Below are 26,154 nucleotides of genomic sequence, written 5' to 3'. Positions count from 1 at the left end.
GAAAAAAACAACAACCTTTAAACAAACCCAATTTAATTGCCAATTAGTTTCCAACATGGACAGCTATGAAATGAAGTACATCGCTTACGAACTTGCTGTCTTTGTCCAGACTGTCTGATGCTGCACAGTTCAATATCACAAACACTAGGACACCATGATATATATTTGACATTTTCAAATATTTTTCTAAACTGTGTGCTGTTTAAAAATAGTGTCATTTCCAGTATTTACTGGTCACTACAATACATCAGTAGTTATACTCAGTTGCACCCTGTAAACGGCATGTTAAACATTATTCACAGCAAACATGATCTAAGTCATGTGACGTAAAAGAAACACCTGCATGTACTGACTGAATAAGGTTTATCGAGAGCTCACAGAGCTTGGGGCAGGCAGAAGAACAGAGATATTTTAGATAATTTATCATTAAGATTAGTAAACATTTTAACCCTTTTAATTCCTTAATTTTAAGTTACCACATTTATATTTTTTGCAGTAGATCTGTTTAGTAAAGAAGCTTTAGTGAACAGTTACACTTATAAATAGCAATTCGCAAAGCATTCATTAAATTAAATGGATATATGTCAATAATATTAATCTCCCACTTTGAGCACTTTTGTAAACCTAATACCACACATAACCTCTATAGACCTCTTGACAAATACAATGACATATATCTTAAAATAAATTGCAAGGCAGAAGAAAAAATTGAGATTTACTAGATGTAATTGTTCCCTAAGAGTTCAGATTTACTAAAAACAACCATAACAGACAGATTCACTGCCAGAATTAAGATGTATTCCCAGCATAAACAGTGATTTTATTTCACACTTCACTTTTTATCCATAATAAACCCTCAATAAAAAAATGTCATAAAGTGCTGTTCTAAATCAGTTCTCTGTGTTACGTTGAATCACACAATTTGTACTTTCAGTTAAAAATGATAAGACTTTTTTTTAACAAACTGCTTTTGACATGAGAGTGGGTAAATAACGTTCACAGAACAAGGTGCTTAAAACGGGTCGGGTCAGGAGGTCTTCACAGCACCTTCTTGAACAGTCCCCCTTGACATCACACACGTAGTCCATTTCTCATTCAATCTGTCTAGGCCAGCAAAATGGACGCCTTCATCTAGAAGCTTCATACCTTGAAGGTGGGCCTTCAGATCTCCAGACTAATAACCATCACTCAGGTTCTATACAGTGGGTGATTCAGTTGCATTTACAAATGGTGCAGCACATTAAGCAGCAGGCAAACTCTTTCATAAGCTTTCCCCTCTTTTCTTCTTGCAAACCTAGGGCCATCTTCACAAAAGCTCTGCCACTGCTACTTAAGAGTGATTGGGTGTTCCATCACCACAAATGTCAATGATTTGCACATCGATTCCAGGTGGTACTGCACCCACCTTGACCAGACAGTTGATAGTGGCCGTATTTGTTCCTCAAGATCTACTTCGAGGGTAGGAATCACCTTACTAATTTGTCAGCCAAGAAGAGAAGCTGTAAAATATTTCCTGGGGTGAATTTGAACACATCGTTCTGTGAACTCTGCGACCCACCCGCGTGGAGCCTGCTTGTAGATTGTGACGGTGCTGCAAACCCGAAGGTGAATGCGAAGGCGGCGACGGGCCCATCCAGTGTCGACGAGCTCTGCCCCGAAAGTCCCTGGTCCCGGATGAGTGCCGTTACCCCAAAACGGGCACACGGCACTCCCTTAGCATCTGCCCACGTGCAGCCCGGCTGGCTGAAACGTGTTCGCACAGCCTGATCAAAGGTGTGCTTTGACAGAACAATCAGGAACAGGTGCTTCTAACAGCCATCGCTGGAACCCCTGCCAGCCTGCTCACAGAGAAACCAGCTTAGATGTTATATATGCGTCTAATGCAGAGAACTACGAGACCGTGGGTGTCCACAGCTCAGTGAGGTATTTTTAGCTCGGTGGATAACATAATGCTCTCCTTTCTGGGTCATATAATCATATTGTGCTTTGTGCAGCATCTAGTCGGGCTCTTGGTCAAAGACACACTTATTTTCTACATCTTTTTCTTTAAGTTACCTGCTTAACGTCTTAAGCCAGGCTCTTGTTACCTTTTCAAAATAAAAGATTGTAAGTAATCTATGTCTGTAAATCTTAAGGTTAAGAAAGGTTGTTTTCAAATGGCATCTGGGCATTTCAGTTGCCACACTTTCTGACAACTTTCAACACAAGTAGATTCTGATAGTTTTATATCTGGATTCAAAGTGCACATTTAAACAAACCTCTAATCTCTAAGGAATAGAGTATAAAATTGAAAGGGTTTTGTTTACGACTCAGGTTTGCAGGAATACAAATTGCTCATATTTATCTCTTTAACACTAACCCCAACTAAATAAAAGAGTTACTGTTATGATAATGTGATCATCTTCTTTTAATTTTATCATGGATTATGATTTCTGCAGCATCCTTTTGAAGAATTGCACTGATTGTTAGGATGTCACCTGAGTTTGCCTCACTTTAGTTGTCACAGAGACAGATGGATAGATGGACATAATTCAGAAAACTCAGCAGAGCTATTTTGTGTAGTAAATACTTCAACCTCTACATGTAACACATCCATGTTAAATATGACAAAAACTGAACACAAAACCAGTTCTTCAAGGAAATAGCTAGCAAAAGCCAATATATTTTACTGCTAAACACCATAACTTTGCACTGAAACACAGCATAAATAAATGCTCGCAGTATTTAAGTATTTATCCAGTTTAATTTATGTTACACAGAATTCTCTACATCAGAATATGAAAGGGAATAAACTGTCTTTGTAAGTTCAAACTAGCTACTAATAAACACATTTATTAAACACTAAAAAATCCATAAATAGTGTTACTTTTGAAATAATGTAAGCTAGACAGCTGGCACAAAATGTGTGCCTGTAATGCATTGTTATTCATTACATATACTAGTCCTTTTTGTAATTCTGATGTTTCTCTGCCTGTCTCTTTATTCAAACTAAGTCCACAAAACCTGAAGATGAAGTGCTATTTAATTGACTTTCTTGTATAAATTAGGATAGAGCTATATTAAATTCCTCCAATTATCCTTTGATTGCATCAGGAGAGCTGCCTTGATACTTGACAGTATTGAATAGGTGTGAACACAGTGATTTGTAAGAGACGCATACCTTAACACTGAACAAACAGCACACGGTAGCTAGCTCTCTCCCTGTATGTTAGGAGAGCAAGACTGCCCTCTACTGTTGTACAGCTCAACACCAAGTTAGCAAACATGATCTGAAATGCTTTAGAAAATAATTTTAAGTACTGTATACTGGATATACAAAGAATTTTGATACTTTGTTTTTTTCATATTTCAAATTAAAGATTTTTTGTGAGACATTAATCTGTCAATCTTCTGCAAGAGCTACATATAAACAACTTTAAGGTTCTTTATACAGGTCCTTAATATGAGTTATATTCTATGTGAAAGTTGAATTTAACTAGAGGGTAAAAGGAAAGCGTATCTGATGCCACACATAAAAAAAAATGGTGAAAGAAAAATCTGATCGAAATTTCTAATGATCAATACCAGTACATAAAGAACTTTCTTTCTCAAGTGTCTCTTTGTGCATTGGTGAAAATCAGGGCTTTCTTTTATATATACAGATCAATATCTACACCTCGCTAAAATTACACGAATTATATTGATACCACATGAACAATACTTTGAAATGGACAGTGCCAAAATATCACAACATTGCCCCTTATCAATATCAACAGCCCCTTTGTCCGGGCACACAGCATTCTGGACTATGAGTCAATGCTTCGGGCTCTCGATGACATCGATCTAACCAGTCCTTTATCTCACACTCCACTTATTCTCCTTAATGTTCCGGCTCTAGTTTTGGAGCTGGTGAGGGCTGGAAGCAGGAAGCCAAAGCAGAGCGGAGCTATTTCTGCGACTTATCCCTTACGGCTGCACAAGACAGCAAAAATCTTTAGCGATAAACAAAAGGTCAAATCGTATAAAGAGAAAGAAGGAAAGCAGTTTTTCATGCTTGAAAAGGTAATATTATCCCTAACAGGCAGATGCCAGCCAAAGCTGTGTATTTGTCCCAGCTTGGTGCTTTGTCAATGTACTGTGACTAATCCAGGAGTAGTCCCATATCCCTGCTCCTTACCCTAATTAAAAGAGGATTAGCCAGCATGGAGTCCCTGACCACTCCGACTTGCACAGTCTCCATTCTCTCTTTCCAGTCTAATCGTACCTCAAGGAATCACAGGGAAGAGCTTCAGCTGGACTTCAGCCTGGAAAAAAAAAGCAGGAGAGTGAGCTGCAGTAAGCGGTGAGCCCGGTCACTTTCACCGCCCAGCAGTGCGCTGCGGACTTTCCAGCCCCCACCTTCGGTCAGAGCGCTGTGTGTTGAGAGAGGAGTCTTTTGCCTGTGTGAAATGCATATTGGTAGGCTTGATAGATTCTAGCACAAACATTTCCTGCAAAATAAATTATATGACTTAGTTCTAGTTCTCTCTGGGGTCGCCTGCAGCCACCATTTTACAATTATACCTCAGATTCACCGCGTTTAACAAGGAGGTCTGAAGTCTTAATGAGCAGATTCAACGAGGGGAGAGAAATTTAGGTTGGACAGAATTCAAGAATATGAATTTTAAGCTTGGCAGTGTGGTTAGCTCCCCTACTCTTCTAAAAAAAAATGCTTGTATGACCTTTTGGGACTTTCAGTAGTCTGAACCTTGGTTTTAAAATCTTGTTTGAAAGATGGCACGGAATTTCGGGGAAAGATCACCTATAATTCTCGGATAATAATACAATCCACTTACACGGATTGCAGAAAAAATAGGATCAAAATAATCTTAAATTCATTTATTTCGTACATTTATCGATTGTTAATTATAAAGTAGAAGTGAACAGTTATTTAAAAATATACAAAAGGAGAATAAAAGCCACTTACAGTATATTGTAATGTATTTGTGTCTATAAAAAACTGGAACATACTTTATATGTCGTGTATAAAAGTTAGTGAATATATGCAAATGGTGTATATACACGTATAGTTATTAATATATAAATGTTGTCATCTTTGAACAATCGATCAAAAAATAACCAGTTACATTTCCTGTGTAAATTACTCATCGATTATATGCATCCAAATAGTGTTAATTACCGAAAAAATAAATAGTCTAGGAGAAATAGTCTGTAGTTCAATTCGCATAAATATGGTTTCGACAAAAATGTTTTACGGTGATTTCAAAGTAAAATTTTTAAATTGTATTTAGCATTTCTTCATTTTCAGCTTGCTTTCAAGTGTTTGATTCCGCGGATAATAAGTAGAATAAATTCGGATATACTGGGATAGACAGTCTGAAGAATCCCAGTTGCTGACTGATTTTTATATCCTATTTTTTTAATTGAATACAAAAGCTTGCGTTAGCACCAGCTAATAAATTCACATTGACACGTCCCCACGGCATTATAGTCTTATATGAAAAGAACGATTCAACCAATATGGTTTACATAACACAACAGTGGATAAAATATGTGGCCATGATTTGCAATATCGGTACACCCTGTCCTTCATCTGGAAACTGATTTTCTTCACCTGTGACCTGCAGTCCCAGATTCGCAATGACCAACACCTTGTCGAAAATGGGACTAATTACCGCTTCTGCGAAGAGGTAACGTGAAAAAAGCCAGTCATTCCGTGCGTTACATAATCTAGAACACTGTTTTTATATATTCGTTCAGCAATACACGCCATCAAGGTTTGCATACTCCCCTAAAGAACAACAAAAAAAAAACTTGGAATAAAATCTGGAATAAAAATCACTTCTAGCTGGTACGTTCCGTTGCGATGGGCGTTAAAGATGCTGGTCCTTGAATTTATTTCTCTATTGAACACCACTGGCAGGAGAAAAAAAAGAACAAGCAACTGAAGTTAATGGTACTATTTTGCTCGTGTGACATTGACGGCGCTTTCAGCACGCTGTGCGTGGCGTTAGAACGACTCAATCACGTCCGTCCCTGCGCCTTTCCTTCTCCAAATTCAATAAAGCCGTTTTCTGCGTAAGATTAGGCTGGGCACCCGCAAGGCACCTCATCCAGTCAATCGCGATGCAGTTTACTCATAGCCAAGAAAGATAGCCTACAAGTATGTAAACGGCAAGCACTTCGCCGTCGCCACCTCCTGAAGGAAGGCGTGAACTCGCTGCGGGTGAAATCGAGCGTTTTGAGGGAGTTGGTCCATCTCAGCGAGGAGCTGAGACACTTGGACCACAGTCAGCGCACAGGACGAAGGATCTGGACAAAGGCGGCAGGTTCAGACAGATTGGGAAAGGAGCGATGTTAAATGTCCCGAGTGAAAACGAACACTTTTGCAGCACCCATACGCTGCAGAACTGACTCGGGCGGTTCTCATTGTATTCTATCAACGACCTACTGTAACTCGAGGTGACTTATATGAACACACGGGCCTTTTTTGCATACAAAACAACGCCACTTACCAAGTGTACAATAAAAAGAAAAATGCAAACAGAAAAGATGTGTACCTGTGCGTAGAATTGGCCTGTGAGTTGCCACTGACCACTTTCTGGTGACTCTGCAAATCTCCTATATAAATCACGAGAGACACAGCTCGGTCTTGTGACTTTTAGAACCAGCCCTACGTTCCTGCTGTGCGCCTTACAAAGGATCGGATCACTGGTATATTTACTATTTTCTCCGTTTCTTTCATAAGTTGAAGCCATCGCCATATGTGACGTAAAGTCAGAGCAATTACTGAACTAGACGATTTTACTTCTTAATTTCTTATGGGTGTGAACAGGAACTAGCAATTCAGTTAATCTTTTCTCACTTTGTGGGCAAGAACTTGGTCAAATCTCACCCGTCCGCTTCTTAAAGTCTCGCAGAGTATCAGCCTCCCGGTTAAGCACTTTAGGTGTATGCGTGCATCATTGAAATGTCCGCTTTCGCCTTGATGGTGCACTGTATGTTAGAGTATGATGCGAAAACTAAACTTTGGCTTCCCTTTACTCGAGGCAAAAGAGGTTCAGTTCCTTTCAAATGTAAAATAAAACTATTTTGTAAGCGTGTATAAAATATATGCTACTTCATTTTTTTTTGATAACAGCAATTACATTTTTATGTGTATTATTTTGCAGAATCCTGAAATCTGCTATTATTCTAGTCAGTCTTAATCGAAACAATTTTTGCTGGAGGATTACAGTTGTCAAGCTTTGTTGTGCTATAATCCAAAGTCCACTGACTCTGCCAAAAACATCTTGAATAATATTATATGGCTTTTTTTCAGCTATCTACGAATTCATATATTATCATAATATTATTAACGGTACGTCGCTTTGGATAATGGCTTCAGTCGAATTTATGTATAATATCAGTAATATTTCTTTGACACAGATGCATTTTAAAAATGCAAAATCCCTTTTGAAAATCTACAGCACTTGGATTTCTCTAATCATTTTTTTTTTTATTTGGAGCTTATTTTATATTGGAGCCTGTTTTTTTTTCATCTGTTTCTCGTTATTTTAAAAGAGTTCTCATGTTAACACTTCTAACTTGTGTGTTTTTTTTGAAAGAATGGCTTAAACGTTTGAACTGGAATAAACGTTCCTGTACTTACAAAATCCGATTTGCAGCCACAGCTCCAGACCAGCCCTGTTGTTGTTTCTGTGTTTCCACGGCAACGGGGGGTTTCCGGATAACCTTCAGGAACTATGTTCACTTCCGGTGCAATCAGCGTGTGTCTGGCAGGGACGTGTTGCTTGTGTTTGGAACAGACGGATAGTAAATGAGGTGAGTTGTAAAGCTTTTGTTTACTTCACAGCCTGATTAAGTAAAAGTAAAAGGTACCGGCTGTTAAAAGCTCGTTCTCACTTTCCAGCGAGGAAGCTTTTCGAAAGCTTTGCGCATCAGTGTGAGACGTTGATACGCAGCGTTAAGGTAGAAAGTGGAGAGCCCGCGATTTCTTCGCGTGTTAGCTGTGTAAGAAACTGTTAGCTGTAGTGTAGTAAGCGCATGCAATCATAAGTTCAAACAGTTTTATGTTTCTTCGATGAGGAGTGGAACAAGTACGTATTATCTTTAACTCCTGATTTTACGCGTGCGAGGCTGAGAATAAAACCTCGTGGCTCTACTTGCGTTTTTTAAACATCTTTAAGTAGCCTTTCGCTTTCACTTGCCCAACACTACGATTGCGGGTTAATTGCTCCGTGTACTTTGATGCAGAGCTGAAGGAGACGCGAGTGGCTCTCTGTCTGAGAGCTGTTTCAGATCAGATCAGATCACTTTATTGGCCATATACAATTTCTTGCATTAGGAATGTGTCTTTTCGCAGACCCCAGCTTGCTCTCCATGAGACACACAGACAGGGGGAGAAGCTGGGGGTCAGAGCGCAGGGTCAGCCACTTGAGTCCAATCACAGTCATACTAAACAGGAAAACAGCCGATATCGGAGACTGGGCTGGGTCTTTCTAGCCTAATGGGAATTGTAGTGTAGGGCTAGTAGCTCACCTCCAAGCCAGAGAGACAATGGCGAAGAGTACCGTTGAAGAGTACACACTGTCTGTGTGTCTGTGTCTCCATGGAGAAAAGCTGGGGTATGCGAAAAGACGAATTCCTAATGCAAGAAATTGTATAGGGCTAATAAAGAAACGTTATTATTACATTATGAGAGGATACTGGGACCTTACTAAACTCAAGAAACGTGGAGCTGTTAGGCACAGGAACAAGTAAAGGGTTATTCCATGCTGAGGAGAAAAGAGACACAACATGTTGTCAGTGGAGGCTTCTTTAGCCGGCCCATGTGGTCTGCCGCAGCAGCTCGTCAACGTGATTGTGTTCTCGTAGTAAGCGTTCAAGCGCACGTCTTCGTGGGCGGCCCCGTTATCGAATAACTGGCGCCGGATTCCTTTTCCCCTCTTTCCCTGCAGCTGTGCGCCTGGACTCTAGCGGCGAGGGCCATGTCCGAGAGCGACGCTACCCCGCAGAAGAAGAGCAAGAGGAAAAAGAAGAGCCTGGAGCTGGAGAGCGGCCGGCCTGCGCCCCCGGGGGAGGGCGCCGCCCCTGGGCCGCGCGGAGGAGCCCGGGAGACGCGGGAGAGAGCCGGAGACACCCTGACGGAGGACAGCTGTTCGTCGGCGCCGGAGGGGGGCACACGCCACGAGGTCAAGAGGAAGGAAAGGGCGGCGAGAGACCGCGCCAGCCCCCCGGCGCCGGTGGGCTCCTCCGTCGGTTCCGAGCGAGCGGAGGAGACGCCCCGGAGGAAGAAGAAGAGGCACGCGGAGGGGGGAGGGGGTGTGGAGCCGGAGCTGGGGGAAGCGGGAAAGAAAAGCAAGAAGAGACGGAGCGTCGCCGCGGGCGCCGCGGACGCGGAGGGGGGAATCGCCGGCGGCCCGGCCCCCCAGGGGGCCACGGAGGACGTGGGGTGCCAGGCGGTGGTCTTGAAGGAGGAAGTGGAGTTCGAGGAGGACCTTCGGGGTCCGGCGGAGGTCCCGGAGACGCCGTCGGCTGCCAGGAAAAAGAAACGCAGGGCCGAGGAGACAGGGTGGGAGATGGCGACTGCAGGGAGCGTCTCGCCCTCGGCCCCGAAGAGGAAGCAGCAGCAGCAGCACAGGGCTGGCGGGGAGACCCAGGAGGTGGCGACAGACCTGAGCTTCAGGGCCGCACGAGACCTGGAGCCTGCGGGGGAGACGCAGGTCTCCCCGAAGCACCTGAAGACGCCTTCGCCTACGAAGAAGAAGAAGAAGAGGAAGAAGGCCAGAGAATCCAGCCAGGAGGAGGCGGAGCAGGAGACGGAGAGTCTGAGGGGCCTTTCGTCGGCAGCGAAGAAGAAGAAGAAGAAGAAGAAGAAGCGGCACAAGGCTGGCGGGGAGAACCCGGAGCTGGAATCGGACCCGGGATTCGGAAGCGTGGAAGACCTGGAGCCCGAGGGGGAGTGGTGGGCGCTAGTGGAGTACCCGGAGACCCCGAAGAGGGGAGAGGCGCACCGGGAGGAGGAGGAGGAGGAGGAGGAGGCCAGGAGCGAGAGTGGCGTGTCATCACCGCCACCGTCAAGGAAGGCAAAGAAACGTCAGCGGCAAAGAGGAGCTGATGATCAGAGGGTCGCCCCCTCGGAAGGCTCCTCGCCGGGCGCACCCCCACGAGTGAAGGCAGAGCAGAAGAGCCTGCGTGGCTCAGAGACTCCTGATGCCAGAGACAGAGCCGTGGTGCTGTCTCCTTCCGAAAGGCAGGAGTCAGGTCCTGATGGGTAGGTGGTCATCAACGACCTGCAGGTTCATCCTCCTGTTAGGTTTCTGAGCTCTTCACCACTGGCCCTCTTTATTTGTAGAACACCTTGGCAGTGCCCAGTTTTAAACGGTCACACAGAAGGATCTGTTGATTTGTGCTCTTGACAGTGGGGAATAGGCCGACGGAGCCAGTTCATAGTTTAGACTGTACGTTTTGGTTTTACCATTCCCCTCCCAATTACCGCCTGCCATGTTCCTTTATTTTCCCAATTCAGTGTATTTCCTCCACACCTTGCAGCAAGGGCAAGGTCTAATTCGGGTCTCCCGTCTGTCTTCACTCCTGGGGGTGACAGGGCCTTCTCCCGCTGCGCCCCAGAGCTCTGGAACCCTCTCCCTGAGGATATCAGAGAGTCACCTTCCCTGACTGCAAACTTTCTTTTTTTAAAAGGGCTTTTAATTAATCGGGTTCTGTGTGCTCCTTGGCTTTCCTGCTGTTTTTCATACCCCCGTCTGCCATCTCCTCCGAGGGGTTTCTGCTGTTGGATAAAGCACTTTGAGAAGCCCCTTTACAGGCACTATATGAAGATAAAAAGTGAATTAACATCATTCTTATGATTTCTCTTGGAAGGCAGGGTATCGAACCGATCTGCGATGATGAAGTGCAGAGGTACATTATACAGCTGAAGGAGTTCATTCCCAATGTGGAGAAGAGGTGTCCGCGTGAGATCATTAAGATGGGAGTCTACGACCTGGAGAGATTTCAGGCGTTTAAAAGGGAAGGTATGTGCCTCTCGAGCCGTATGACAATTCCAGCACTTTCAAAAATTGAATTGTAAAATTGTAGCTGCTGCTGAAGCTGTTTTTCACTACAGCTGTCAAAGTCGGATCAGTTTTTAATATCGAGCCGTCTTTTAGGCCTTCTGAAGGCTTCAGCGATTTTAGAAATCAGATGCGGACCCATAGAGAAAGGCGTAAAGGTTTCTGAAATAAGACGGACGGCCTGTATGACAAATAAACGTTTCCTGTCGATCTGTAGGTATCGTACTCCGCCGAGGAAGATACAGCGCTGAGGAAAACGATCGCCTACGCAAAAATGTGGAGAATTTCCTTCTGCTGACTGGGATCGACACCGCGACCAAGCTGTTCTTCCCTGCCCGCTATCCCAATGAAAAGACTATGATCACGAAGCTGAAAAACGTACATAAATTCCACAAACAGATCGGTGGGTTCCTCAGTGCAATGAGTGGTGTGCTGGAGCAGTTATTCTTACTTCAGAATGTGTCGTGTGCAGGTTGGAGATAAACCAAAATCATGTAATCACTGAAAACAGGCTAGACTGGCGCGGCACGGGTTATCAGGAAAGAATGAGTGTGAAAGAGCGGAGAGGCTCATGCATCTGTTCATGTTTAGAAGCCTACCAAAGTGCTCACACGCTCTGCCATTTGCAACTGCAGTCCAGTTTTAGTTGACAATGATCCACAAATGTTCGGTCCATGAACACCCTTCCGAAATGGGAAGTGGTGGGGGAGTGACATCATCATATATAACAATATGACTGCAGCAGGAAAGGTGGAGATATCAATTAATGCAAGCAAAAGAGGGGAAACACCTGGCTTAATGAAACAATATGGGTTTTCATTATACATGTAATTTCTATTTTTGCTTATTTAGTGTTATTTAAACTGAAAATGCATGAATCATTAATATTTTATAATGTACTCCCAGAGTGGTCCATAAGTGCACTTCATATATTACATTTAAAATGTTTCTAAATTTTCAAGTTTGGTCTGCTTTTCGTCTTGTATGTGTTTCTGGATAGTTTTTATCAATGGTAATGTTTGGATGCGTGTAAAAGAAACAAAAGCGAGTGAGATTCAAAGTTTGGGGAGAGAGATGCACAAGAACTGCTGTCCTCTGCTAGATTTCAAGTTGCCTTAATTGTGGCAAATTGTTTTTTTTTGTTGGCATCTTTATTGCAGTCCCCGCGATTAATTAATCTAATTGTTTTCTCCAGCTGATGGGATTCCCCGGCCTTGGCATGACATTTACACAAGAGGAAGGAAAATGTTCGATTCCTATAACTACAAGGGCAGGTGAGAGTTCTCACATACGTGTGTCAGAATGCAGAAGTGCCGGGGGATGGAGGCTTTTGTTTTAGCTAAAACAGGACTTTTCAGACAAGCGCTTGACCAGGTCTTTGTCCCAGTATTAGACTGAGCTAGAATGGTTTTAAATACAGTTGTGTATGAACCCCTTTCACGGTGTCGGACTCAGGTTTACAGAAGATGATCTGAAGGCGCTACGCAAGTACCACTCTATGTATGGCAACAACTGGACGAAGATCTCGGAGTTGATGGGCCGCAGTAATCACTCCCTGGAGATGCGCTTTTCTCAGATGGGTATGTTTAGCCTGCTCCTGAGCTTCATCCGCCTCATCTTGTATGTGCACCAAGACCAAGAAACATCCCTCCTTCTCTCTGTGTGCTGCATTAACAAATCCCAAAGCAGCATTGTTAAACTGTACAGAAAAGCAGCCAGCCACACAATGTAACCGTAGGAAAGGTGAGTAAAACATAGAGGTATCCCCATAACTGAAAGCAAGGGAATTGCAGCTTATTGCTATTAAAAGTATTGCATTTATTTGCAATCCAGAACTGTCTGTACGTCCTGTACCGATGTTGTAACCCTTTCTGGTACACCAAAGACTGGGTTTGCATAAACTAGCATCTAAATACACTCTGACCTTAAGCTGTGGACACACTGTCTTTGTGGATATTTGTACTCTACTGTAGAAACAAAAGTGCTTTTGAGAAAACCTGCACAGGGGAGTGGAGGCCATTTTTCTCAACTAGCTAGAATGTGCTTGCTAGTAGCTAATGCCTCCGAGGGTCTCAAATACCCTTTTCTTGGAAGAAGGCATAGTGTCAGCTACAACAGCAAGGCGGTCTTGTTCCAGGCTCCCACCACTGTTTGTGTAAAGCGTTATTTTCCGTTTTAATCGTGCTTCTTCATTGTTTACGTCCCTGTCCTCTGGTTCATGTTTCACTGTGTGGTTCTGAAGAGGTCTTGTACTCGTCTCGTCTCGGTTCGAGATGATTACAAGGCCATGTGTTTTAGAGTGGGGCCCAGAGAAAGTGACCCCAGGAATGCGTCTCGGCGGCTCTTCTCCAGGCTGACGCAGGGCTGTGGGCTGTGTTTCTCCCTGCAGCGCAGAACAAAGGAGTGTGGCGCAAGGAGGAGCTGAGGGCTCTGATGAGGGCCATCGGGGCTCACATGCTGACGCAGCTGGACCCCGAGGAGGCGGCCAGGGGCCAGCAGGCCACCATCGCGCGCGAGAAGCTCTACAAGGGCATCCCCTGGGTGGAGGTGGCGCTGAAAGTGCAAACGCGCAGCTGGTGCCAGTGCAGGGCCAAGTGGTGAGTCTAGCCCACCGCGTCTTCGGCGTATCACGGTGTCGATAACGGAGTGCCGTTGGCGTCAGCTGGGTGACGTGGGAATGAGGCCAGCTGGAGGACATGATGTCAGCCTGCCGGCTAGCAGACTCTGGCGGGTCAGGGGACGCCCTCGTCAATCCCATCACCCTCTTCTCGGAGCAGCGCAGGGTGCAGGTTGGATTGATTGTTCTTGTGAGAATACAGTTTTTTTTTAGGGCGCTTTAGAAATCGGGGGGAACATTCAGAAGTAATAGTGGAACTGTACTATATAAAACGGCTTTGGAGACTGAGCACAATACGTCTTTCACTCCTTGTTATGCAGTGTAAACCATTTTTCTATGTAAGCTACTATTCCATTATTATTCAAATCATGAATTACAGTCATGGAAGTAGTTCATTTGGAATATTAGCTGTGTGAAATAGAGGTATTTAGTGCATTATTCTTGGAGCATTTCCTGTAGCTGCCTGATCTGGAATACGTGCCTGTGGAGAATCTGATTGTTTTCCCCCCTCTGTAGGTTGTCGAAATAGTGGGAATGTTAATACTTTTCTTCATCCTTAAATTGTATACCACCTTCAGGCCTCCAAAGTTAACTGAGCAAAATTCTAATCTCTCCATTGAAAAAAATGATAGCTTCACTTTTGCTTTACAATGATTTCTTAGGAGAGCAAGGCATTATTTTAGAAATGTTAATTGTTGGTGGGAGTCTGTACCATATTATTCTTCATATAAATACAATTTATTTGTAGCGGTCTCCTCCTGTACATGATTGTGAATATTACATTAACTAATTTCAACTGCTTGCGTTTACGTTTAGCATTCAAAATATAAAATAAACGTATAAATAATTAGCAAAGGAAAGTATGCTATTCAGTATTCATGGATTCAGTAGATGTATTCAGACTTTTTCACGTAGAATGCAGAAAGTGAAAAGGGATGAATGTTGTCTGTGGAAATATGAATTCACCAGGACTTTCAGGGTCCCTGCAGTCAACCACATTGCAGAAGCCCAACCAGCTGACAGCATGGCTGTAATAAAGCTCACCCTAGCCTTAAAAACAACCTTCTTCTTCTTTTCCAGGATGTCAATTCTAATGAAGAAGATGTCATTGGGGGAGGATGTCTACAAAGGATCAAAGTCTTATAAAGCCAAAATCAACTTAATCAAAAAGTATGTAGACATGGTGAAGACGTGTGTATATTTGTCTGTCTGTGACCGTACATGATAGCTCTGCTCTACATGATAGACGTGAAGCAGTTGGTGTGGGTGGCTCTGCTCATTTAAAGGGTTGTCAGTGAAACTCCCATTTTTACTGCTGTCCGCGTTGGAAACACGCCTAAATATTTCCGTTTCCCTGCTGCTTCTTAAGAGAGGGGAGCTGCATTGTGTTGCTAAGTTGGCTGTTTCGTTTTGAAGTCCACTTTGAACAGCTTTAATTCAGTCCATGTGCTTTGAGCTCTAAATAACAAGGACAGAATATATGTTGGAAGTTAGAAGGCTCATCTTTTCAGACCATGCCCACTCAGACGCAGTACAAGTAGTGAATACATCTTCTTGCAAATGAGATGAAGTGAGTGGAGTCGAGCCACGGGATCTGGGCCCCGACAGTTTAAGCATGGGGACTGTGTCCTTATCTAGCTGTAGCCTGGTCTGCACAAACGCTGACGTGCCAGCTGGGCAGACTCTAGGTGTCCAAGGTCTTCTGGGCCCTTGATGCCAACCTGGACTCCGAGAGCTGCCACATACCAGCGGAGAGGACACTGGGAAACGGCCACTGACTCTCCTGAAACGCCGGGTGTCCACTGCCACGTGCCAGGCCTGTCTGAGGGGTGTGTCCGTGGGTCAGTGTTGTTCCCCGTGTAGTAAGGGGCTGTATCATTCACTCTTAATGACCGGTTGCAAATTCGAATGGGAATGCGGTTTAAGATTGAATTGCGGATTTCCCGTTTTTAAATACCGTTCTGTTTCCAGGACAGTAAAACCATATTTTGAAGACGTGCAAAAGTCTTAAAACGACTCGTCTTTTGTTCACCGCGAAATACTAATGATGAGCTTCTTTAAATACTATGTGGTTTGTAAAGGCAAAGTTGTGCAGGCGATGAAGAGGAAGAACTGGTCTTGACTAGGTGAGTCCAGTGCAGTATCGCGCCAGCATTCATATTAAATGTATCGGCTTCTCTTTTCCTAGGCTGTACTCCTTGAATGTTGAAGATGTAGCGGATGTAAATTGGGATGACCTCACAGACACAATTGGGTGAGTTTCTCTGGTTTGGTAATTTGGGATGTTCCGTTTTGAAGGCCCCAAAAAACACCACTTTCAGAAGCAGGAAGAAGTAGCATAAAGCTTGCAAATGAGGTGGACACAGCAACCCACCGTTCTCACTTGGTAGTTTAAAGTCCTCGTGGCCAGCTGCTTTTTGGAGGAGCTCAGCTACCGGACTGGGGAGCCTGGTCTTCACCTGCAAGGTTGAGGTTGTCTGGAATCGTTGTGTATTCTCTCGTCATGAGTGAATCCCCTCTCCATTTCCTGTTGTCCTCGTTCCTCCGCCGAGCCTGAAGAAGCCTCCTGTGTTGGCCCTGTCGATACCCTTAGGATTCTGTGTACTTGGATCAAATCTTCTTTTGATCTCCTTTGTTCTAGACTGAACAGCATTAGCTCCTTTTACCCGTCTGTATGTGAATCCCCTGAGACTGGAAGTCATTCTTGTTGCTCTTCTTTGAACTCTTAAGACTGTAATATCCTTTTATGGTATAGTGACCAGAACTAAACACGATATTCCAAGAGGTCTTAACTAAACCATCGGAAAACCTGGTACTTGTGCTTGTATACCTTGGCTTCCTGTTTCCTTTTTTATTGCCATGAACTTTTTAGTTCATGGCAACCTAGAAGAATCTACATAAACACCCAGTTTCCTTTCTGTACCACTTTACAACAAGGTAAATCTTTGATATAGACCAGGAAAAGCCACAGGCCTGCAACAGATCCCTGAGATACACCACTGCATTACATCAACCTAGTGAAAGGATCATTCGTCTTAGAATGTCTTGGTTCCTGTTTGTTAACCAGGTCTCCTCAATCCATGTGCAGACAGTTCCTTGGATACTTCTGATACTTTAACTTTGAGCGTTTCTTTTGTGGGGTTCCATGTCTAAAGCTTATCAGAAATACGTATACGTCATTCTATATGCTTTAGCTGCTTCGCTGTTCACATGTTAAAAACAAAAGTCTTGTGAGACAAGACCTTCCTTTTCTAAATCTGAATTACTTGTCTATCCTTCTTTTATTTTGTAACATTCTTCCAGGTTAGCTTGAACTGTTTAGCCGCCAGTAGCGGAACTGCGGTTTCTTGGGTGTTTAACCTTTGTCCCCTCCTCCTCAGGGACGTGCCCCCTGCCTATGTGCAGGCTAAGTTCTACAAGCTGAAGGTCACCTGTGTTCCCCTGTGGCAGAACAAGTCATTCGGAGGTGAGTCTTTCCAGCTGTCGCTGCATTTCCAGTCTCGTACAGACAGGGTCGTCTACAATCCCTGTATCTGCGGGTTTCATTTTTGTTTAAGTGTTTTTTAATTGTCGCTTTTCCTAAAATCTGAACACAATTGCTGTACGAGGAACTCCAAAAATGGGGGGAAACAACGGTGTGTCTTTGGAAACTATCCAGAATTTTCCCCAAGCAGATAAAAAACCAGTGTGCTTGACCGCTGTTTGATCAAACATGACACATATAGAATGTCTCCTTATCCTTCTTCCTGAGGGGTGTGATCGCCACACTGTGCTGAAACATGTTTCCTCTGCATGACAACATTTCAGCTGGGTACCTCAAATCAGTGCGATGGCTGTTTCAACTTCAGCTTCCCTGATAACCAGTATGCTGTGTAGTATATGACCAGTTATTGACTGGCTGCTTCCTGAATGATGGACTGTTCTATTTGAGTACGCCAGGGGGTATCAAAGGCTATGGGGCCAACACCAGCTGTCACAAAGGTGGCCTTTTTGTAAAGACTTGCTGTAAATACTGTTCTGACAGGGTGTAGACCAGCTGTTACATGTATAGAATATCTGACTGCTGGTGTTGGCTCACTATACAGTGTGTCTGTCTTGCTAAGAGTTAAAGTAAGATTGGTAGAAAGCAGAGGCTGAAGTAATCACCCCTGTTCCAAGTCTATGCTACTGCAAACTGAACCCACCACTTCTCTGAACTGATTTTCCTGAATTTGCTTTTATCTCTTTTCTTTTCTGTGTCCTGATTAAGTTTGTTCAGTCTGAAGACTTTGCTTTTTAAAAATGGTCATTTTCGGAACTTCTGGTCTTGTCAACTGTTAGCATCCTGTACAGGAGTTCTGTTCTGTTATGTGCATGCAGCTTAACTGGGTTATCTTATCTTGTATAGGATGTTATTTTCTTTCTTTCCGTCAAGTGGAGGTGTTGGAGCTCACCTGATATAATTTTAAAGCGAAGTGTGGGAGACACAGACCAGCGTTCTGCCTCACACGCCAGCCTACACAAACCGCAGGGCAACTTGAAAAGCACTGTAGTGGTGCTCGAATTTGCAATAAGAAAATTAGGTCACCTGCAGATCACACATGGTCTGTGGGCACCTTTTTTTTAGCAGGAACAAATGTCAGCTGTTGCAGTAAGAGTGACACCAGCTGGAGCGAGATTTGCATTTGGCAGTTTGTAACTGTTGCATGCAAGGATGAATGATTTTGGCTCCAGATACAGTAACATTCACGTTGCAGTTCACAGCCTTCCAGTTTTCCCAGGAAGAAAGAGACGTCCGACCTTGTCTGTTCCTGTTTTGAGTGTTGTGTTACCGTGATCTTTGCTTCTAGTCTGTGTGGGTTCGGTGTTTCCGGTTTGACTGTGCTGGTGTGTCGGCGTGACCTTTCTGAGATTGTTCAGACTTTATTTTTACACCTCCGCTCCTCTCTTGCCTGCCCCTTCTGAAACTGAAACGCTTGCATCTCCCTCTGAAGTGACCAGGACCTATATCCCCATCCTCTGTGGCCCTTGCAAAGAGGAAGACATGAAGATAGACTGTGTGTGGATGGTGACGGGTGCCTGCCATCCTTACCTTTCAGACTTCAACATTTCTTCCTTTCAGTAATGACCTGTTTAATAGCCATACACAAGGTGGCACAGGGGTGAGCATTGCTGTCTCGCCGCGCTGGGGCCCTGGGATCAATTCCAGACCGGGGATGTTGTCATGTGTTAGCGTGAGTTTCCTCTGGCTGCTTCGGTTTCCTCCCACAGTGCAAAAGCATCATAGTAGGTCAGAAGGCTTCTGGGAGAACAGGCCCTGGTGTGAATGTGTGTGTCTGTGTTTGTGTGTGCCCTGCGATGGATTCGTCTCGTGCCTGCTGCCTGCCAGGAAAGGCTCCCCTGTGACCCTGTACTGCATAAAACAGTTAGAAGGTAGAGGGCTCACAATATACTCTAGTTTAGAATTCAGCGATGCAATGCATTGTGTATCACATGGCCACATCAGTATACTCAGTTATGCACTTCTGGCCACAGCAGTTACAGTGGGATGCCAAGGGTTGCCAGTGTGGTGTATCTAGATTTTAATAACCGCCAATTCAAAAAAGGGTTGAAGTAAGTGAATTTTGTGGTAGCACCCTGTAGGTGACCCCAAGTTTTAAGAAATCTGTACCCTGCTTTGTTTCAGTTTTTTGTGGGAGGAGAGGGGGGGGTTGTGAGATCACGGAGCGCTCAAGATCCGAACAAGCAGTGTCTCTGTAATGACCGTAGAAAGGAGCACTGCTGTATCTTCTGCTATTGATTTTGTTTTTTTGTCTTTTTAGATATCATTGACTACCTGTACATCAACACTGTTCCCAAGCTTGAAGACAAATTGATGAAAACCGAGCAGCTGGCAGAGCAAAACAATTTGAACTGCAGAAAGTCAGATTATTATCTTCTTTCCGAGATCTTAAACGATGATTTTATTGAAGAGGTGGACAGTGGCGACCAGGAAGTGTGAAGCAAAAGACATTTTATGCACAGCGTGAGATGGATACCTTCACAACAGAATCATCTTCTGTTGTGATAAATTCAGCTGTTTTGTTTTTTTTTTAGTATCAATGCATTCTCAAAACTTGTGGTCTGTGTTCAGAGAAGATTATTTTGAAGTTATTATAAAATTTCTATTTTTTGTAATTTCACAAAAAAAGTATGTGAAAAGAATGTCTGTTTTGTATGGAACAATGATTGAATTAATCATGAATCCTCATTGGAGATGTAAATAACTACACCTCGCCCTAAAAGCACAAAAATGACCAACTTTTAGCTGTAGAAAAGTGTTCTCTTATTGGTCTTTAAGGAGTACAGGTGGCTAATCACCTGGGGTACAGTGCCATTAAACTGGGAATGTGAAAGAAGCCAAATATTTATTTTTTCAGGTTGCTTTTGCAATATGAATTTGAAAAGCAACATTTATTTTCCTCATTGCAGTACAGTCTTTTAGCATACCTTGCTTGAGGAGCCTTGAATGACAACACCGACGTTACGCTCTCTGATATCCATCGAGTCTGATGCAGGGCTGGTTTTAAACGCTTGTTAGTCTGTTAACACTGAATGTTAATGGCACACTTAAGGTGTCAGATAAAGTGCAAGGGCTTCCCAGCAGGGACGGCATAATTATCCATTGAAGCATGGATAGGATTACTGTAAGTGATCTTCACGTCTCAAGTCCAGGTATTTGACTTGGAAAAGTAGCTGTGGTATTTCAGGGACTTCCTTATCTGTGTATTTGTTTAGTTCATTCATGGCTGTTGACTTCATCTGCTCTAAAACTTAATACACCCATTGAAAATCCGTTTTTGAAAATGGATATTGCATTATAGTGTTTAAGGTGGCTTCTGTCAGGCCTCAGGATAGAGATCCATTTTTCTGAACTTAAAAATGTCTTGTTCTGTATTTTCGTGATCAGCCCGGGAATTGCAAATACTTACGGCGACCTCTCCAGGGTGTTTCGTGCACTGCAGCAGCTCCGAAGGCACACCCCTGCCTTCTCGGGGCTGTGCCGGCACTAGGCCAGTTATCTCTAGGCTTTGGGACTTGTCCTGCCCTCTCAGGGGAGCCAAGAGCAAGCCTACCCAGGAGCTCACAGGAGCAGATTGTTTTTCAACTGCAAGTTGCCCATTTCCAGACGTACACCATCCCCCTCTGGAATGGCCATCTCGGATCGGCCCTTTACTGCCTCGGGAGAAGCAGGATCTGTAGATGAGATCCTCTCAGAGGTCCCCCTGTGCGTCGCCACGATCACGTTTAACCCACAGCCGCCACGTCGCGGAGCTCTGTGCGCCCACTCCCTACAAGTGGGTTCCTCTGTATTTAATGACGGGGGCGCTGGAGTGCTGGTCACCTCTCTCCGCACCGCGGTGTCTGAGCGCTCCTGTGGTTTCACTCGGCTCAGGGCTGGAGGACGGGAGGGACCGTCCTATGCCGTCAGGTTAAAAGGATGCATCTGTTCAGTCTCGGGACAGGGGAAACTCCCAGGTCACTTGTTTGAATTATTCAGTATTCTCGAAGGCATTGACTGTCTTCAGAATCGACAGTGAAGCTCGAACCGGAAGAGACACCAGTTAAAACCTTTGACTCGCGGGGCCAATTCTGTAATCCAGGTCCGAGGCAAAAAAAGAGCAGGAGAGGCTGCTTTTTCTTCCAAGACTTAAACATGTCTGCCGTCTTTTGTCGGAGTGGCGGAGCCGCTGCCCGTTTTTAAAGCAGGACTTTTCGCAAAGGAGGATTTTCAGAGTCAATGTACTTCTAATGTTGTGGGGGTCCTTTCCCACTTTTTAATTTTCTGTGAATTAAACCGTTTTTGTCTTGTGCAGCTTGAGTTGCCTCAATGAAGTTTATTAAAAGGAGAGGAAGCGAATTGAAGACTGAGCAACAGCAGACAATCTATGCAAGGGATCATGGAAATCTAGGCACAGCTACCTATCCACGCTGCTGAAGCCTTTAACATGTCTTCTGTCTTTACGCCAATGACCCAAAAATGTGGGGGAAAAACAGATGCAAAAATAAGTAATTTAGACCTTGGGAAGTTGTGCTTCTGTTTTACAATGCTTTAGGAAAACCGTTTAGAGTATGCAGTTGCCTTTTGCTTCCCATACCACGAAAGGGTGTTCTAGTCTCGGAAGAGCAGTCAGAATGACTTTGCTGGTCTCTGGTATTTGGAGTGCACACCTCAAGAGCTGACTAACGGTTTTCTCAATAAATCATAACTCCTTGCAAGCCGTGTGTGAGATCACAGATTGGGTCTCTCTTTGTCTGAAATAATGTTAAAGGGGTTTTACCAGTGCAACCGTTAAGAAGCGGTAGGGAGAGGAATGCTTCAACGGGAATCCCAGGGCATTTTATTAAAAAAAAAAATCCCGAGACAGTTTATCATGACATTTTGAAATATTTGTTGTGCCCTTAATCTTATCAACGCGACGAGGACTCGGGCGACCACGTGACCATGAACGGCGACTTTGACCGCTAGTAACCCCGGCTGGGAAGAGCGCAGTTACTGGAGTTACTGGGGGGTAAGATCTCCAATTTTATTTCTCTGGTTGCCCTGGCGTGGGGGTTGAGCCTTAAAAAGCAAGACATTGCATGTTGTTAAAAGGCTTCAACCAGCCCGGTCTTTATACGTCGTAGCTCATTCCATTGTTTAGAAAGCTGAAGATGTAATCAGTTTCTCACCGTGTCGGTTTTTAAATATGCAAGTCAAGGACGTTTAAAGATTTAACCCGCCTTTCGAGCTATTTAAAAACAGAATGGGCAACTTTGCGTTACAAGACTATTGTGGTACTACTTATTTTATGCAAAGCAAATCCAGAAACATGAAAAGGAACACAGGAAATGATTTAAGGGGCACTATGTACCAAGTTGACCTAGGTACTTGATATCAGCAAAACAAGTTCCTGTCTCACACCTGCAGCGCTTGTAAATATTTTCACATAAGATTAAACATCTAGCTAAATGTTTTCAAAGGGTTGAGGCTTCCTGGACAGGCTTATGGTAGGAGTGCAGGACAGGGTCCTTACACAATTCGTGCCAGTTAAGCTGCTCCACACCTTTGCAGCCACAGCTGAGGTGGGAACAGGCCAGTTCCAGCCAGGAGACCCTGTTAACTCCCAGCGCAGCACCTTGGTTGCTGTGGTGTTGTAGCACTGATGAGCCTGTCCCGCATTTGTCCCGTCAATACCACTGTTCTGCAGTTGCAAGTCTCAGGCCCTTTAATCCGTGCACTACAGGCATGACAAGTGCAGAACAGAAGCTCCTTGGTTAGTGCAAGGTGTACCTCAATGAAGACAAATCACATATCCCTCATTTTCCTTGATTATCCAGTTAGGGCATACCCATTTTCTTCCAGGTGGCATTGTTGCCCAAGAAAAGCTACCATTATCAATTACTGTCCTCTCATCAGTAAAGCATTGATGTGGCACCACAGAGGTTCACAATACAGTGTGAACTCCTTTGACACAACCCAAGGGAAAGGATGCCATGGGGAAGTGTATTTAAAAGTCCATTGCACAAAGAGTTGTGGGAGAATGGCACAAGTGGCCCACCCATTTTGTTGAGACCAACAGCCTGTGTTCCTTCGAGCAATGGCTGCATGAGATTGGCGAATCAAGCTGATACCAGTAACCAGAAGGGCTCCACGGATCGAATACTGTCCTCTCGTTGGAACTTTCTCAGGCTCTCGTAACGTCTTAAATAAACACACCAGCTGCATGACTAATAAGAAGAAAAAAGGTGGTAAATTCAGTTTATGATAAATGTTTACAGATACAAAATCTAACTTTTTGGTGCAGCGTTAAGATAAGTCAGGTTATAGAACAGTAAGTGTCCTGCAACGAACTTTAGACCCACAGCTCGCCTACATTTGTCTAAATTCTTTCATTCACATTCCTGTGGCTCTCGGATACTAATAAGGATTAAATGTACTGTGATTACGTAGACGGCCGTGGAAAAAAGATTATGAAACGTGTAACTCATGGGGGCTTCTGAAAACACGCTGGATTTCTTCCGCAAGTTATCAGGCGGAGCCAAGAAAAAAGCTACCTGCACCGTCAGTCTGTGGCCACGCCCATCCCGATGACATCAGTCGCAGGCCACGCCCCGCGCACCTGTCCGCCAGGTTCAGCGGGGGAGAAGGGAGCTGGGTGAGTTTGTTCCGCGTCTTTTAATGATTATTTTTTATTTTTCCTTTATTAAAATGTTGATCAAATTTAACTCATGTAATTATGTGGTTTTTCCATCTCTCGGGAGGAAGCTTTAAAACACGTATTTTCTTTGGGAGCTCAACAGAATTTGTTTTTACCGTTTTCTTTTGCAACGCTTCTCTTATTTTTAACAAACCACTTGCTTGTGTTACACAGACATCGACGAAAAGCTCCTTTTCAGCAGTAAAGACTGCTTTATTGGCAGAATGAAAACGTCGCTTTTTCTTATGTTTCTTTATCTTAATCTTTATCAAGCACTTCGTGAGCTTTGCTCGCAAAATCAAGTATATGTGTTTATCCAAACCGAAAAGAGCCTACTTAGAATTGTAAAGTTTTTTTTTCCATTATTTTACAGAGTGAGTTGTGTGCTCATGTACTTATATTAGTGGTAAAATTTTCGCTTGTTAGTAATGCGTTTTATTTTCAATGGTTTTAAATTCTAAATTCTGCTGTTTTGTGTTTTCAAGTTTAGTGTCTTCTGCCAGGACAAGATTCGCGTACAAACGTAAGTATAAACATTTTATTCATTTCTTTACACGTATTGAAATAAATTCTGCATTATCTACCCTGTTGAAAACGCTGTTTGCTACTACGACACATTGGTTTAAATAATCTTAAATGGTCGTCTAAATATCTCTGTTCTTGTGTTTCCAGTTTGGTGTCTTCGGGCAGGACATGCTTGGCTCAGCTGCTGGAATTAACCGTGTAAGTATAAACGTTTTTATTCTTTTACACGGATCCTATTGAGGTACACTATATCTGTACCTGCCGAAAAGTGTTGTTGGAAAACACGATGCACCTTGTCAAAAGAAAACTCAAACTAGGTGTGGTACTAGATTTCTCCAGGGCAGAAATGGTTTTGACCCGACAACACTGTAGGCCTGCTGGTTAAAGAAAGCAATTTTCTGCTAAAACTGCGATCACTTCAGCTTTCTGATGCGCGAAAAGCAGGTTCATAATTAAAATAACTGAGCCTAGAAAGATTTGGATTATTTGCTCACGTATTAACCGGGTTGTTTCAGAAAAAGAATATGCTAATCAAACTGGACATCGTTAAAAAACAAGAATTTGGTAGTTTTCATCTAATCGATACACTGTAGCGGTATAGTGCCCTCGGTGTTCACGCTTTGAATTTAAAGCTTTAAATGTATCTACTTCAATACCCGGTTGAACAGGAACATTTTCTGTTACACCAGGCTAATCACTTTATTCCAACTGTAAATCTTTTTAAACAGTTTCATCTTCTGAACGTGTCCGTCAATACTCGAACTAGCTAGCTGGGATCATTTTGAGATCCTGTTACAGAAAGCACAGCTCAGACTGATTTCTGTTGTTTTGCAGGAAATGCACCGAAGTTCCAGTCTTCATGCTGATCGCTACTCGACAGAAGCCTTGGAGAAACAGTAACGTGCTGTATGTTTCTGTTTTTGCCGTGTAGTTGCATGCAGATCTTCCGTACTCTGTTGACTTGTAACAGCATTTAGCGTTAATGTAGCCGTGCTTTGACACTTTGTAATTGAAATGCATGTTAATTTTCACATCGAAGCTTGTGCATCCGACGTATTGTAATGTTTTGTTTTGTATGCAACTTTCGCTCAATAAAGTGTTGATTGAACCTTGATTTTGTTCTTTCATTTCTTGTGCAGAGTTCTGTACCCCCTTGGCCCTGAAAAACCCCGATGTTGGTGAGTTTTTTGGCGGAGAGATTTTGTTAACAGTTTGTGGCCGCAAGGGGACACCCTATCGCTTTTTGACTTGAAAAGGTCAAAGGCTACCCCCTTTTTAAGCGTGTCCAGATTTTCCCGCCAAAAAACTTAGTATCTGGGGTCTTTTTCGGGGTGTGGTAGCAATCAAGCCGAGCCTCGCCCACCCTCCCTCATTGGAAAGGGGTAGGCGGGGGCTGGCTGATTGACCACAGCTCTAGCCAAGCCCACTCGCTCCTGGCAGGAGAGGATGGCAGGTTGGTGGTGGCTTTGGTCCCTGCAGAGAGGCAGGTCTCCTGGGGTGTGGACTTAGAAAGCTGTCAGTTGCAAGCTGTGACTGATAGGCTGAGTCCGCCCTGGGTGCCTCGTCTCTCTCGGGTCCAGGCCATCTCCAGCCTCCCTTCCCCTCTAGCTGGGAGTGAGGGGGCTTGGCTAGAGCTATCCTCAGTTCTCCTCCCCCCAGGGCTGTACCCACGCTCCCTGCTAGGGACCCTTTTCCCCCCAGAGACTATCTAAAAAGGCGGGCGTCTTCGCACTTTTAGGTACACGTGCGATGGGTGTCC

The 26,154-nt window shown here is 44.0% G+C and overlaps 2 protein-coding genes and 1 long non-coding RNA gene across 4 annotated transcripts in view; 2 read left to right on the top strand and 1 right to left on the bottom strand.

Annotated features, from left to right (window-relative positions):
• cfap77 (cilia and flagella associated protein 77) overlaps positions 1-7,747 on the bottom strand; it is a 39,303-nt gene extending 31,556 nt beyond the window's left edge. Inside the window, exons 1-2 of one of the 2 annotated variants that reach the window (XM_088614772.1) lie at positions 7,631-7,747; positions 4,157-4,283 (exon numbers count right to left, since the gene is read on the bottom strand). In XM_088614772.1, coding sequence (XP_088470898.1) covers positions 4,157-4,219 — 63 coding nt within the window. In that variant the 5' untranslated portion in view covers positions 4,220-4,283; positions 7,631-7,747. The remainder of the gene's footprint in view (positions 1-4,156; positions 4,284-7,630) is intronic. The other variant, XM_088614771.1, reaches the window with a different exon arrangement.
• LOC148644126 (uncharacterized) lies at positions 7,689-21,503 on the top strand. Its single transcript, XM_088614764.1, has 11 exons — positions 7,689-7,803; positions 8,940-10,255; positions 10,864-11,015; positions 11,272-11,457; positions 12,250-12,328; positions 12,510-12,634; positions 13,444-13,651; positions 14,752-14,841; positions 15,860-15,925; positions 17,052-17,137; positions 19,473-21,503. Exons 2-11 carry the CDS (start codon positions 8,970-8,972, stop codon positions 19,649-19,651), a joined length of 2,457 nt encoding a protein of 818 aa, XP_088470890.1. The 5' UTR covers positions 7,689-7,803; positions 8,940-8,969; the 3' UTR covers positions 19,652-21,503.
• Positions 21,504-21,627: 124 nt separating this feature from the next.
• On the top strand, positions 21,628-25,509 carry LOC148644125 (uncharacterized). Its single transcript, XR_015928839.1, has 5 exons — positions 21,628-22,202; positions 23,699-23,828; positions 24,361-24,393; positions 24,543-24,593; positions 25,230-25,509. It is a non-coding gene; the product is annotated as an uncharacterized LOC148644125 (long non-coding RNA).
• Positions 25,510-26,154: the final 645 nt, after the last annotated feature.

Source organism: Lepisosteus platostomus, chromosome 21 (assembly GCF_059453375.1).
Source record: "Lepisosteus platostomus isolate fLepPlt1 chromosome 21, fLepPlt1.hap1, whole genome shotgun sequence".
Taxonomy (NCBI): domain Eukaryota; kingdom Metazoa; phylum Chordata; class Actinopteri; order Semionotiformes; family Lepisosteidae; genus Lepisosteus; species Lepisosteus platostomus.
The sequence above is the reverse complement of the archived record's forward strand: the minus strand, read 5'-3'. Positions and strand labels throughout refer to the sequence as shown.